General features: G+C 45.6%; 2 protein-coding genes across 2 annotated transcripts in view; one reads left to right on the top strand and one right to left on the bottom strand.

The window, feature by feature from the left end:
- The window catches only part of UXS1 (UDP-glucuronate decarboxylase 1), a gene marked incomplete at its 5' end in the record, with an annotated part of 50487 nt that extends 48847 nt beyond the window's left edge, over window positions 1–1640 (top strand). Inside the window, one exon of the mRNA XM_009698588.1 lies at window positions 798–1640. Within this exon, the coding sequence (XP_009696890.1) occupies window positions 798–929 (132 nt within the window). The remainder of the gene's footprint in view (window positions 1–797) is intronic.
- A 7127-nt stretch (window positions 1641–8767) lies between these two features.
- LOC104160461 (chromosome unknown open reading frame, human C2orf40) lies at window positions 8768–13687 on the bottom strand. Its single transcript, XM_009698589.1, has 4 exons — window positions 13531–13687; window positions 13331–13378; window positions 10885–11042; window positions 8768–8929 (listed from the first exon to the last, which is right to left on the bottom strand). Exons 1-4 carry the CDS (start codon window positions 13685–13687, stop codon window positions 8768–8770), a joined length of 525 nt encoding a protein of 174 aa, XP_009696891.1.
- Window positions 13688–13962: the final 275 nt, after the last annotated feature.

Raw genomic sequence — 13962 nt, 5'->3', positions numbered from 1 at the left:
TACTTCTGACCTTCTGTGTTTGGCACAGTCAGTAACAAAACTTACTCTGAAGTAGCAATACAGTGTTGGTACACCAAGGCAAGTAGTTTTTGTGCTGCTATTTTAACCTCCTGTACTGATAATGGTATCAGCAAGCATGTCAGAGCATACGGCTCCTGAGAAAAGTGGGTAGTATTTCTGGTTGTTCCTGCCTACAAATCGTAGTGTTTAAATACAGGCATAGAATATGAAGCATTACAATTATTTGTGTAGGATTTAAGTATATCAAATGAGATACTGGGTGATAATTTGTATCCCTTTTTCGGTATATCAATGGAGCACTGAAGAAATAAAAACTTACAAAAAAAAAAAGCCCACCGCCTTTTTATCTTTCTGTGAGATATACCTTTCTGTGGTATATGCTATTCTGTGAGATTCTGCCAAAGAGGGTCTTTAATCATTAAAAACAGAAGGGGCTTAAATTTCTGTGTGCTTGTCTCTTTCAATGTATTAGGAATTGAAAGTAGAATTGTGTAAGTCTGCTTTGATACTCAGCATACCGATCATAACCATCTGATGAGATTTAAATCTGTTGGGTTTTTTGACTTGCTACGTCAGAAAATATATCTGATGTTTCAAAGCTAACATGCATTAGCAGTGTAGAGTTGTAACCAGTATGTGGTGCTGTTAATACTTATATTAGCCAAGAATAAGACTTGCTAGCAGTCTTTTGATGGCTGTATTAAAAATGATACTGTTGTGAAAAGAGCTGCTGTGAACTTAGAGTGATATGATTCTCTCCTCACTTTTGGGAACAGGTCCCACTGGAAGAAGGTTTGAATAAAGCAATTCATTACTTCCGTAAAGAACTTGAGTATCAGGCAAACAATCAGTATATTCCCAAACCAAAACCCGCAAGGATGAAAAAAGGAAGAACAAGGCATAACTGAAGACTATTAGTTGGACAGGAAATTCCCTGCGTGACATTTGACGGATGTAATTTTTTTCTTCTTCTGTTTGGTTTTATTTTTGAGAGAGACTTTGAAACAGGTATCATGAAGAACAAACTGGAATTTCATTCTGAAGCTTGCTTTAAAGAAGTGGATGTGCCTAAAAATAACAAACAAATATTCCCTTTCCCCTGCAAATCTTGCCTTGCACTTTTTAAATCTGTCTTTTTATGTAAAATAGAGTAGAAGCATCTTTTAGTATCTTCAAGTTTTATATCTTGCTGTGAGATCATTTTGTTGTGACTGTCCTTGACAGTTTTATTTACTGGTTTCTTTGCGAAGCTGAAGATAAACACAAACGGGATGGAAAATGCCAATTTATTTATAAAATGGGTACTATAAAATATGAGATGTTCTACTATGCATAAGAAAAAAGCTAGTGGTATTGTCAGGTGAGAGACACTGACATCTAAGTATAGAGGAGTTTAAAAGAATTCTGTATGAGAGCTTTATGTATTCTTTAAAGGAGAGATGTTTTCAAAGGTTTAGTTTTAGTTGTACACTTGAATTTGAGATATTTTCATTGATTACCATTGATAAGGATATTTTGAATCACTACTGTGTTGTGCGTACTCTGGGAATAAAGTTAATGTATTATTGGTTACAGTGGTTGAATATGCTATTTTAATAAAATACTGAAACTTCTATTTATACTTTCAGGGTTTCACTGTGGGCACTTCACTGGCATTAAACATCTGTGCATTTATTGTATATTAATGAGAAAGTAACAGTCTGTAAATAACGGGCTCAGAGTTAATAACTTTGATCTTTCATTGCTTGTCTCTTAATAAATGTATAGGAAGGGCTGCAGGATGTCTGTTGAAATAGATTGCACAAAAGCACCAGGAGCTATTCCAATTCCGGTAGCTGATAGTGATGCAGGAGTATAAGGTTTTCTTTAAACCACAGATTCTAACTTCAGCCTCCCTAACTGAGGAAATATTTCTACTTTAAGCAGTTATTGAATTGCCAGTAAATACTTTCCACTTTGCTAACTATGCCTGTCATCTTAACAAAACAACCAACCAACCAACAAAATCCAATTCCCCTTATTTTTAATAGTTCCCCTTTATTTTTAATACCTAAGACTGGATACCTAGGAGGGGAGATTGGCAGAGAGTTTTTAAAAGGAATTTTGGCTTAGTGCCACTCAAAATTGAAAATCCCGAATCTCATCAAGCAAAGTGACTTGACTTTATCTCATTAAAGCTTGATGTTTTATTAGCTTTGCAGTGTCTTTTAGGTTGATGGTCAGTTACCTGTACTGATGACCTGCTGCCCAGACGCAGGGAAGACTCGGGGAGCAATGTGGGATTTGGGCCTCCTTGTCTGAGCATGCTGTCCGCCACCCGCTGCTTGCAAGGCTTGGGGTCCCATCCAGTCTGTCTGGTAAAGATCCCTACGACTCCAGCGATGATGGGGCTGCTGTATTCATTTGTCTGGACTGGGTCTGCAGTGATCCTTTCAAGACAAAAAGGTTTCTTCCCTGCTCACATGCACAGGTTTTCTTCCAGTGCAAATCTGCCACGCAACTAAGACGGGAAGCCAGGGAGAGTTTTCCTGTCTGGACTCAGAGGTAGAATGTAGGTATTACACATTGCCTCCCATCTTTTCACAGCTGAGCAGCTTCAGGTCTGCTTTTTGTTTGAAGCCTTTTTCTAGGTGCTTGATCTGGGCATTTATTGTATATTAAGTTGCCTGAAAAGTACAGCATGGTGTGCATGCTCCAAATGTGCCTGTAACCTATCATTACTGATACACCCGCAAAGCACAGCTTCTCCCTGTACTCAAAACCACAGCTGGATGTATGCGAAAGTAATACCCACTTCTTTAACAGTTCTGTGGCGAGAACTGTTAATCAGCTCCCAGCGTGGTGGTTTTAACCCTTAAGATCTAGATTGTATTTGAGGGAAGGTGCTGTTTCTCCTTATATTTTACTCCTCATGCAAATCATGCCCTTGGATGCCAAAGCATCTATGAAGAGGTGGTGCACAAGGGTGTAACCCTAACCCAGCATTTAGAGCAGCCATTGAGAATAAATGGGAGCTGTGGGTACCAGCTGTTACTTCCAGGGCTGTTTTTCATTTAATCCAATCACTTCAGTGCAAAATACGTAAACTGTACTGGAACAAGCATGCTTCTGGAGATGAGCACAAAATGGGCGTTTTCAAAAAAAAAAAAAGTCCCTTAGGAAGTCTGACTGTTTGAATACTACAGATATGAATTTAAAAGCTTTTTAGGTTACTTCACAGCCTGAATTCCTTCTTAAAAGGAGCAAACCAGAGAGGGCAAATGGCTGGTACCAGTGCAACCCATCTGTGAGTATGCGGCATGCCTCCCGCTGGGCCGGAGTGACAGACTGTTTTGATTTGCTGCTTTCCTTGTACTGTTTCTGACTTTTGTTTCAGAGGTTCCTGGTTCGGTTCCCATGTTCTTTCTAAATAGTGTCTTCCAGAAACAGCAGTGGAGGCAGCTGTTGCCCTTCGTGTTTGAAGCCAGTGGCTGGCCTTCTAGCTGATTTGAAAGGCATGAATTGTGGGTGTTAAAACAGAGTCTGCTGGTGCTTAAGAATGAGTCTGGAGTAATTTCAGGTTTTGTCTGGTCTGAACTGAGTCTTCAAGAAGGCAGATGAGGGTTTGCACGTTGGTGCTCTCAGCTCCCATCTGGGGTTACACATCTCGGGCAGGGGAATGAGGCCTCAAGTTTGCAGGGAACCACAGGTAAGAAATGGCTCCTGCCTCTGTGGAAGAGTGACTTTCGATGGAGGGCAGTGGAATACAGCACTTAAAACTTGGAAACATAGGACTTGGGAGTAAATGAAGCCGAGACGTGTTCTTGTTTCCGTGCCTGAACACAAGAACACAGAACAGGGGTTTTCTGCTGTCACCTGGTCAGGCAGGTAAGGTTAAACCAACATGACCAGACTTGAGGTGCCTGCTTAGTCACAGTGATTTGCATGAACGGGCAGCTCAGCCGGTGTTAGATGCAAGTCCTCCTCTCTCAGCATGGAATATGCAATGTGCAGAGGTCTGTGGTGAAGCGGCCAGCTTGGTGCGAGTGAGTGAGATCAGCCTTCTAGGAGGAGAGGTGTGCAAGGCATCCGCTGCTGTGCTTTCCTTGAACCTCACAAGGAGGACCACTCTAGCTGCTGGAAATTATCACAGTGTGATATCCAGAATTGGATTTTATTATTTTATTTTTAAACATGATGTACTTTTGCTTTGTTTCTATACATAGGCTGCTCAGAAGCATTGTAAACCACATTGATGATCTACAGACAAGCTACAGTGGGACTTGTCTACAGGCCTATTTTAAGTAGTTCCATGAAAGTATAGTCTAGAGAAGACTCATGTCTATCTCTGGGTTAGATTTTTTTACTATGTGGGGAAATCATGGTCTGACGGGCTTCCTGTGTCTAGGGTGTTTGCAGCTTCTGTTGACTTACATAGACTCTGGCGGGTTCAGTAGCCAGCGAGCTCATCGCTTTCTGAGCTTTTATGAATGTCTCTTGGTCATCTATTTTTTTTCAATAATTCTTTTAGAAATGTAATAGATTTGAAAAAACTTTCACTTTTGTCAGATACGGTTTGGAATTGAGTTTCAAAGTTGAGAGAAAGGCAAGGGAAGAGAGAAGACACAAACACGATTGCATGAATTCCTTAGCCTCAGAGAACTGGCTACAGAGGGCAAAACAGGGCTTTGATTAGTGTGATGGATTGAGCTAGTCACCAGTCTTACTAGTACTGAGTTTAATGCAGCTTGAGGCCAAGTCCTTGAAGGTTGTTGGAGCTCACCAAAGACCTGTCCACAGGAGGAGCTTTGTTAATAGCAAGGGAAGTGTGAACTCAGCATTGCTAGCCCCAACATCCATACAATCCCCTCCCTGAAATCAGTGGGAATGTAGCTACCACAAATCCGTAGCTGCTCTGTTGTGAACCTTTCCCTGTGCTTGGATCACAAGCGGCAGGAGAAGGGAATGCCTTATTCGCAGCTCTGACTCCTTAGAGCTCCCAGGAACAGCAGCAACAGCTCTGGACAAAAGCAGGGCTCCTTTTGTGTAGCAGGAGGTTCTTGAATGCGATTCCCTATCAACAGAGAGGTTTTACTGAAATAACAATTCATATTTCTTGTAAAAAAAGGGCTCTGGTTCTCTTCTCCTTTTCCTAATCCCTTCCCTTCTCTCACTTGCCTGTTCCATAATAACAAACCAGGCAACAACTTTTTGTCCACCTTATTTTATTGCCATTTCCAGCCTGGAACAAGCAACATCTGGTACATTCTTGCTGTTTTCCCTAGTTTCAGACATGTTCTTCGGCAAGGAGAGGGATTTTCTGAATGCCTCATGGCTGAAGGAGCTGCAAAGTCCAAAACACGAAGCCCCAGGGTTCTGTGGGGTGGTGTCCTTAAGTGCTGTCAAAGCCAAGCACAGCAATCTGGGCTCCGTCCACCCCGCCGCAGGGAAAGCAGAAAACCTGCATCTTCCACCTGGGAAACAGTCCTGGGGTAGAAGTGCCCAATCCCCCATCCCCATCGTGTTTGTGTTACAAGTGGGAATGAAGACCCCGAAAAAAAGAAAATACATATTTAAAGCTGCTGCTGAAGACACTGGATTTGGAGAGGAAGATCTCTCTAGACTTGGGGGAGTGTATGAGAGTGGCTGTGGGGGCACGGCGGCGGTACTTCCATGCTTTGACAGAAGGGTTACCTGGCAGGTGTTACCGGCAAAGGCGGCAGGACCGCCCGACCAGTCCGGCTGACGGACTTGCCTGACTGACACCCGCAAACTGGGGGATGTGGCAGCATCGGGTCTTGAAACATGAAGTGCTGGACCACAGCTGTCCCTGTTCTGCGGCGAGCTGCAATGATGGCCACCATGCTGTCGTGGTGGAGAGGTTACGTGGTGTCAGTGCCAGAATGGCTGGGGGTGATGATGATGATGATGATGATGTGAAGCGCTCGGTGCTATCTGCACCGCAGGGTGGAAAGGCTGGGAGGGGGTGCACAGTTTGTGTCTTGGGACAGAAATAGTCAAAGGAAATTAACTTTGTTAATGTAGTTAAATTTGAAGCACTCCATAGATATCTGACAAACTTTTTTAATAGTCTTCCTCCTTTGGTCAAACCTGCAACAGCTCACGCTTACTTTCTCTGTAGCTTATTGCACGTGCTTTTGCATCATTGCAACTGCTGCACTTGAAGGAGGGTGCCCTCCCCTCAGAGCTGTTGCCTGGTGCTGCGTTGACCCCAGCCAGCAGCGAAGCCCCCTCACAGCCATCCGCTCCCCCTGCCCCAACGGGACAAGGGAGAGAATAAGAAAAGCAGAAGTGAGCAAACTTGAGGGTTGAGATAAGAGCAGTTTACTAAGTGAAAGAAAAAAGGAAAAGAAAACAAATGGTGCAAAGGCCGCGCACCGTCTCCCCTACGTGACTGATGCCCAGCCAGTCTCTGAGCCATGGTTACCCTTGGAGGCAAGACCTCCACCCCCTTGTTCCTCTTCCCAGCTTTTAGTGTTGAACAAGTCGTTGTACAGTATGGAATTGGTCAGTTGGGGTCAGCTGTCCCACCTGTGTCCCCTCCCAACCCCTCACCCACCCCTAGCCTACCCACGGGGGGACAGCGTGGGAAACGGGCGGTCTTGGTGCTTTGCAAGCACTGTTCGACAACAGCAAAAACATTGGTGTGTTATCAGCACTGGTTTGGTCACAAACCTAAACCATGGCATCACACTTGTTGTTACGAAGGAAGTTAACTCTATCCCAGCCAGGCCCCAGTATGTGGTGGGAAACTTCAGCGTGCAACACAACGTAATGGAAATTTTTGTTTGTTTGTTTGTTTTAAGAGAATCCAGAAGAGAGAGATGGTAGACGTGGTTGTGAGCCTGCAAGGCACAGAGAGCCCTGAACTGAGTCAGCCTGCAGGAATGGACACAGCTTACAAAGGCCTAGGGAGGGATGGTATTTATTTACAGCATTTTTTTTTATTCTTCCTTATTCAGCAGGTCTGAATTCCCAGTTGTTGTAAATTCTGGGAAATTATGGAAATTGTCAGCATGGTTCAAACATTGCCAAATTCAGTGTACTTTTTTGATAGGACACAAAGTGGAAGTATTCTTCGAGGAGTAGGTGTTTTCCAACTCCAAAACCTAGGGGAAGGCTGAGTTTTTGAAGCATATTAGGCTAGCGCCTATCTGTGTGTGCAGAGGAGAAGCGACTAACGTGTGTGTTCGGTTTGGGTCCCTCGGCAAAGGGCTGTCTCCCTGGAAGCATTCCCGCAGGGAGCTGGATGGTGCTGGGCTGCCTCTCCTAGACACCAGTCCGTCACACAATGGGGGCTTTAAGAGAAAGACTAGGAAATACAGAGTTAAGAAAGAAGTAAGCGAAGTGTTAAGAATGGTGTTACCATGAACCATGCTTTGGAAATTTCTTGTGAGCTTTAGATGACAGCTAAAGCATCCATGCTGTCTTCTCTGACCGCTATAGTTTGCAGTACACATTTTATCTCTCTTTACCCTAATTCTTCAGCTCCAGAAGCCATGGAGCAGCCAGCCTTCCTCACCTGCCCCTTCCTAGACCTCTGCACTTGTCAAGCTCCAGCAGAGCTTTCCCCCACCAAGCCCCTCCTGAAGCCCCCGACAGCTGAAATCTCCCGCCTAGGCTTAGGTCTGCGTGAGGACTTTCTCTACAGTAATGAGAGAAGCAGCAACACAGCTGATGTTGCTGTGGTAGAAAAGTTGGTTGTATTTCAGGGTGCTTAAGACACACAACCCCACCAGCCAACCCCCCTTTAACCCACTGTACTTCATTAACAAATGTCCAGTCTGGTATATTTTGTTGCTCAGCCTTTTGCGTATAGATTCCAGTTTGAATCGAGGACAGGGGGAACTTCGTGGTACTGGAACTGGTGGCTGGGTTGGATGCTATCCAATAGTAACTTCATTTTAAATAGTTCAGTTTGTTACTTTATTCCCTGTTTTGAGCTAGACTGAAAGCTTGCAGCTAAGTGGAAAGGACACAAAGGGGAGCATTGATCAGAGAGAAGCTTTGGGTTATCGTGCCTGGGAGGGGTTGGGGCCACTCAGGTTGGATGCTCTGCGTCTCAGCAATTACTTCTGAAGTCAGGTTCCTGCTTTTTTGGAGAATCCTTTCCTTTCACAGGCTTTGCAGGTAGGTGAGCTCCTCTGCACTGAATTTGGCTTTTGTGAACATCCATGTCCTTGCCCAAAGAGGAACTGTAGAAGTGCCACGACACAGAGTTTGAGGGCTGCGCACAGCAGGTATGGAAACAGAGAAGGCAGCACTTCAGTTGAGAGGAATGGGTGGGTTTTTTTCCCTTTTCCCCCAAGAGTAATTGGGTTTATTTGTTGACACAAATGAGCAGGCACATCTGAAATGTATTGGCTTGTATTATGTATTCTATATGCCAAACTAGGTGATAAAAGGTAATTTTGCAATTGATTGTAGCAAAGCAAATGAGAAAGCCCTTTAAAAAGGAATCTGTAGTAATACAGTTGGAGTGAAACGTGTTTTTACAAACTCTACTAAATAATGGCAACCTGTTTATTTTATCAAAAAAGCTTTATTTCTATAACACTTTATATATAGTGTACTACTAAGTAACGGTAATTAAAAAAAGTCATGTTGCTTTTTTCGAAGTCTGGCCATTCCTTTACTCTTGCTGTTCTACACGAATAGGAGGAAAGCAGGGTCATTCTGACTGAGGGAGGACTCGGCATCTCCCAGCGCAGCCCTACGGGCACCAGCTGTAGCAGGATAAATGGCATTAGTAATCATCATAGTTGACACCTGCTCCGTGCCTGAAGGTGTGTGGATTTCGTGGGCCAATTGGTGAATCTTCGTCGTAGTGGTGTTGGTAGTACCCACCATAGTATTCATTACGAGCACGCCCTAAGCTTGTCCAGTAGGAGATGTCATCTTCAAATTTCTGCCGAAAAAAGAAAATACTTGCTTTCCAAGCCTGAAACTTTACAATGAACAGAGTGAAACAGAAGTGGTGCAAGAGGTTCCTTTTGTCTCTTTCACAAATTCAGATCCTTTGCTATTTGTCAAAATGAAATCTTAAATCTAAGGGGTTTTGTGACTTGTACCTACCTTCTCCATGGGATTATCAGGGTCCCGAGTGCAGGAATTGTCCTACCCAGCCTCACCTGGCACCCACCCCTGCACCCTCTGCCCGCTGTAAAATGCTTAAACTGAGAGCACCTGCAAGTGAAATAGCCACTGAGCACCTTTCATATTTCTATCACCTTTTCAGTGGAGGACTATAAAAACATTTCAATGTTTTGCACTTAAAACCTAAAGGTTTGGTTCTCCATTGCCCTGTGCCTTTAGTCATGATGTCCCTGACTCCAAAGTGGGTGCAACAGGCTTTTGCTTTATGCCTGTGATCTTTCACTCCCATTTTGCGTGGGTAAAAACGAAGGTACGGTGCAGCCTTCTAGCTATGGAAATGCAATAAGCAGTTCAATTCTGCTCACAACAGCAAAGGAAAAACAGTGTGCAAGGATATCAAATCCTTGCCAAGCCAAAGCCTTTCCATCTGAATGATTCTTTGGAAATATTTTTGGCTGAGATTTGGAAAAAAAAAAAAAAGTTTTGCAAAATACACAATGGGTAAGTAGGGCCCAAGTCCTTTGCTGGAACAAACAGTTATTTCATTGTTAAAACTGTGTCTTAATGCTCAAGAAAACCCACTAAGTGGATTCATTGTATCCCACAACAGGCCCCATTTCAGTTTTTGAAATGCACACAGGAACTCGGAGGAGAATTCATCTTATCTGCATGTTTTCTTCTTACTACTTACTTCTTGGTGTTTGCCCCCAGTCTTCAGTTTCTGATGCATTAAACCACTTTTCCTATTTTTCCTATTCCCGTTGGGGGAGGGGGATACAGCCATGCTGTTAAAAAGTCACTTCTATCTGCATAATGCCCAGGCGGATACGAAAAAATGTATCCTTCAGTATTTCAGTCCAAGCAAAGGATTATTTTTCTAATTGCTCCAGCTTTGAAAATGAGTGTATTCATCTTCTAAGCAATCCACATCGCGTGAAGGTCCAAAACGTATTCCAGCTTGCCTGTGCCGATGCGATCTCATTAAACGTATTCACGCAGCTGACAGAAGCCAAGAATTCAACGTCTGTAACTATTTCTACCTCTTATTAATGTAGAAATTATTCTACATGTGAGACTGTAACTAAATGCAGGGGTTTTGCCCTATTTCAGCATCTATTTAGTAGAGCTTTGTGCAGAGGTGGGAACTCTTGATTCCATGCCAGTGTTTTTACAAATTAACTGTTTTAAAAGAATGCATCCTTCTCATTTGAAGGGAGGTTGGCTGCACGTTATCAGACGGTTTTGCTTTCACGTTTAGAGTTGAGGCACAGCTGCCGGTGCTCGCGATGGTCAGGAGCTGCCCGCACCATGGAGGCACACGTGTGCGTTAGGGACATAACATCAGTGCAATTTCATGGAGGAATGCCAGTCATGACCAGCTTTGGTGTGGATTTCTCAGCGTGTTTAAAAGCAAATTGATTAGGTTGAGGTTGCCAAATTAATTTCCTGAAATGTGATTGATTGCTTTGGGTCTGGCTGCTTATTTCTCAAAGTAAACTTTGTACATCCATTTGCAATTTATTAAGCTTAAGTTTGGTAGCGGGCAAGAACTCCACGCACGATTTTAATGACCTTTTTTTCTATTAACAAAACAATGCAGAAATCTCTAACAAATTAGAGAGCTTATATTTCTGTGCGACATTTGCTACTTTAAAAAAAGAAATGGCAGTATCTGGGAACAGAAGCAGGGCAGCTTCTCCCAGGGTGCCCCCGCGGCTGCGCATCCGTGCTCGCAGCCCTCCCGACCCTTGGAAGCCCGATGCTCACCGCCTCATCGAATCCCAGGTACAGGAACTGCTGGTACCACTGCTGTACGTCGGGCTGGCTTCTGTCCCACAGCTGGCGTCGCTGCCGTCTCAGGCTGCTTAGGAACTCCTTGGCCGTCGTTTCTTTCACCGACACCTCGGGCTTCGTGGCAACAGGGGCTGAAATTAATTCCACCCCCAAAAGGCATGCCAGGAAATTTTTAGTCGGCCTGAAGCGTACTGCTTGCAGCAAGTAAGAAAATGCTTCTTAAACTGTGCCATCACCTTTGTGCTTGGCAGTGCATGCGTGTAGCAGCAGTAACAGTAATAAACCCAGGAATCATCAATGTAATAGGATTTCTTAGCTACCTTCATCCTCTTGGATTTTTGAAAAGCTGTTCTGAGCTCAAAGACAGAAGCTAAGTGAAGAATTTAAATAAACAAACGCAAACTCAAAAAGCGTATACACAATGTGTTTGTGCTTTCAGGAGAGAACAGCAGACTGGCCTCTGTGTGCTGCTGTCGCAGAAATGGGAATGAAGATGAGAGATGAAGTTAAAAAGCCTGAAGAAGCTGGACACTGCTAATTTATTAGGGTAAAGGGAGGCACGCACAAAAAGATTTTTGAATCTGTTGTGTAAAAAATGTCACTTTTAAATGATGAGTGCTACCAAATGCCCTGTGTGCCTGAAAATAAAAGCCCATCAGGCTTTCGTAGCACACTGCTTGGTGGATGCGTGGGAACGCCATCAACCTGCCAGACCGACATGCCGTCTGGCTTGCCCCATGCCTAAGAAGCAGGCAGTTTGCTGCGGCTGCTAGGGGGATTTACGTACCTCCAAAAGGTATGGATGTGAGGACTGGCTAGCCCCCGGCCACGCGCCGAAATGACAAAACGTGGTGTGATGTTTGGTCTTCCCGTGAAACGAGAAGCATGTGTAGGAGTAGGAGGAACGTCTTGGCTTCAGAGAGTTCATTGCAATGAGGGAGAGACCAGGAACATGGGTGTGGATGAGGATTTTCAGAGGATGCGGGGCACGCAGGGAAGTGGGGTGGAGATGTGAAAACCATTGAAGTAGGAGCCGGGCAGACTCACAGTGGGAGGCACCGGACTGCAGCGGGAAGGAGATTCAAGAGGTAAAAGTGACAGATGAGTTGTCGGAGGAAGAGTGGGAAACAGCAGGGTGCCCTGCGGGGATGAGCTGGGAACTGCTAACTCGCCGTGCGCTCGAGCTGGGTGTTTTTACTGGGAAGCAGGACAGCTGAACAAATGTCGTGGGAATGAGCCTCAGCCCAGGGACACTGCCAGCAAGGGAACCGGTGCTGCCTACTCGGCCGGCTCGCTATAGCACAGAACTCGAAAAGGGGAGTGAGGCTGGAATTAAGGGGCTGCAGATTCCTTCCATCGTCAATTTAAGGCTTTGCAGTTCTTCCCGGTCTAGGCCGTGTTGTCTGCACACTCCAAAGGCCTCCCCTTGGGCTGTCCCTCTCACCAGGGGACCTGAACAAACAGGCGGACGGCTGCTGGGGCGCAGGGAGGGTTGCAGTTGCAAGTGGTCGCTCCTATCTGCGTGCAAGCACGGCAGAATGGTGAGGCAGGGAACCCACACGCAAGGAAAACAGCTGTGGATGGGGCACGCGTGTCAGGGCTGGCAAGAGGTGGTGGGTGATGCCAGGAAAAACCCAGTGAGAAGTTAGGCAGGCTCGCAGAAAGTAGGATTTCCTTCCACGAGAGGTGTAAATTCTTGGCCTCAGCCACAGAGCAGGCTGAGGGGAGGCAAGCAAAACTTTTGGGGTGTTTCAGCCTGTACCCCATCTGCTGCAGTGCTGCTTGTCCCCAGCCAACTCCATTTCCACCCCCTTCCCTCAACCAGCGAGCCATTCGGTGCGTCTCCCCGCTGGGCCCTTGGCCGTCATCCTTCCCGCAGAGAGAGCAGTCTTCCAAGAAGGAAGCACACGTGGGGCCGAGAGGACAAAGGGAACAAGTCAAGGCATCGTGAGCAAGCCTGGTTTGCACATTTTCTTCTCTGCACCTGAGCCAGCAGTATTTCCATACATTATAATTCCTCGGAAAAACTTGTGACTTCCCAGAATAAACCAGATAAACACCACGTCTGCCATGCATACACTGGAAAAGGTAGGTGCTATACGCTGCGCAGAGCAAAACGCAGGGGTACTGCCTGGGGCTGGGGACCCTGGTTTTTAGAGGGGCTGTGATTAAGCGGAGCCTCCAGCCTTGCCCGTACGGAGTCCCAAGCGGACCTGCGGGCACAGGGATGGGAGGTTTTGGTGGGGTACGTAGCGAGAGCAGCTCTGTGCTACCCGCTTTGAAGCGGGTGCTTGTACGCCGCTCCTCTGCCTGCCCTCTTTGAGCTGGAGATCCAGCGACAACACTTTGGCAGGTTTGACTGACAGCAACGGACTCAAAGGAAAAATAAGGGAAAGCACTTTGCTGTTCCTTTACTTACCTTCTCGTTTCTGAAGCATCAGTTTAAGCTTATTTCCCCTTGAAACATCTAGACAAGTAAAAATAAAACACATACATTTACTAACAACAAAAATTGTATCTCAAAAAATACTGAAGGTATTTTTGTCATAGCTCCAACCCACCAGGTAATACTCTGCAAAAAGTTTTTCCCGGTGCCTCCCTTTGCTCCCGTTTCCGCACTTGAGCACAATACAGACTGCAGGGAAGCCCCTGCCACTCCAGCATCCTCTCCCCAGCTCTTCTTGCCAAGAGAACCCCGATACCGGCCTTCTTCGCCAATTAAATTATTATTATCTTTTTCGGCAGAAGACCACAGCCAGTGCCAGTATCGTGACATAGCGTCCACGATAACCCTGGGAAAACCCCGGTCACTGAGCGAGGGGCACACTAACCACCGGACTGCTTCCAAATTTTCCCTCCCAGCCTCTCCCAAGGCCCATCAGAGCCCTCGTCCCGCCGGAGCCCCATCCCAGAAGGGCTCCGAGCCTTCAGCCCACGGCCGGGCGGTGCAACAGGAGCCCTGCAAGCGCTCCGCTGCTCCAAAACGCTTTTTTTTCCCCTCGAAACCAAGTTCTTTAAAAAAGATGCTCAACTTGCCCAAGGTTTGGAGTG

Source organism: Cariama cristata, unplaced genomic scaffold (genome assembly GCF_000690535.1).
Source record: "Cariama cristata isolate BGI_N322 unplaced genomic scaffold, ASM69053v1 scaffold9594, whole genome shotgun sequence".
Taxonomy (NCBI): Eukaryota; Metazoa; Chordata; class Aves; order Cariamiformes; family Cariamidae; genus Cariama; species Cariama cristata.
Note: the sequence above shows the minus strand (reverse complement) of the source record. Positions and strands in the feature narration are given on the sequence as shown.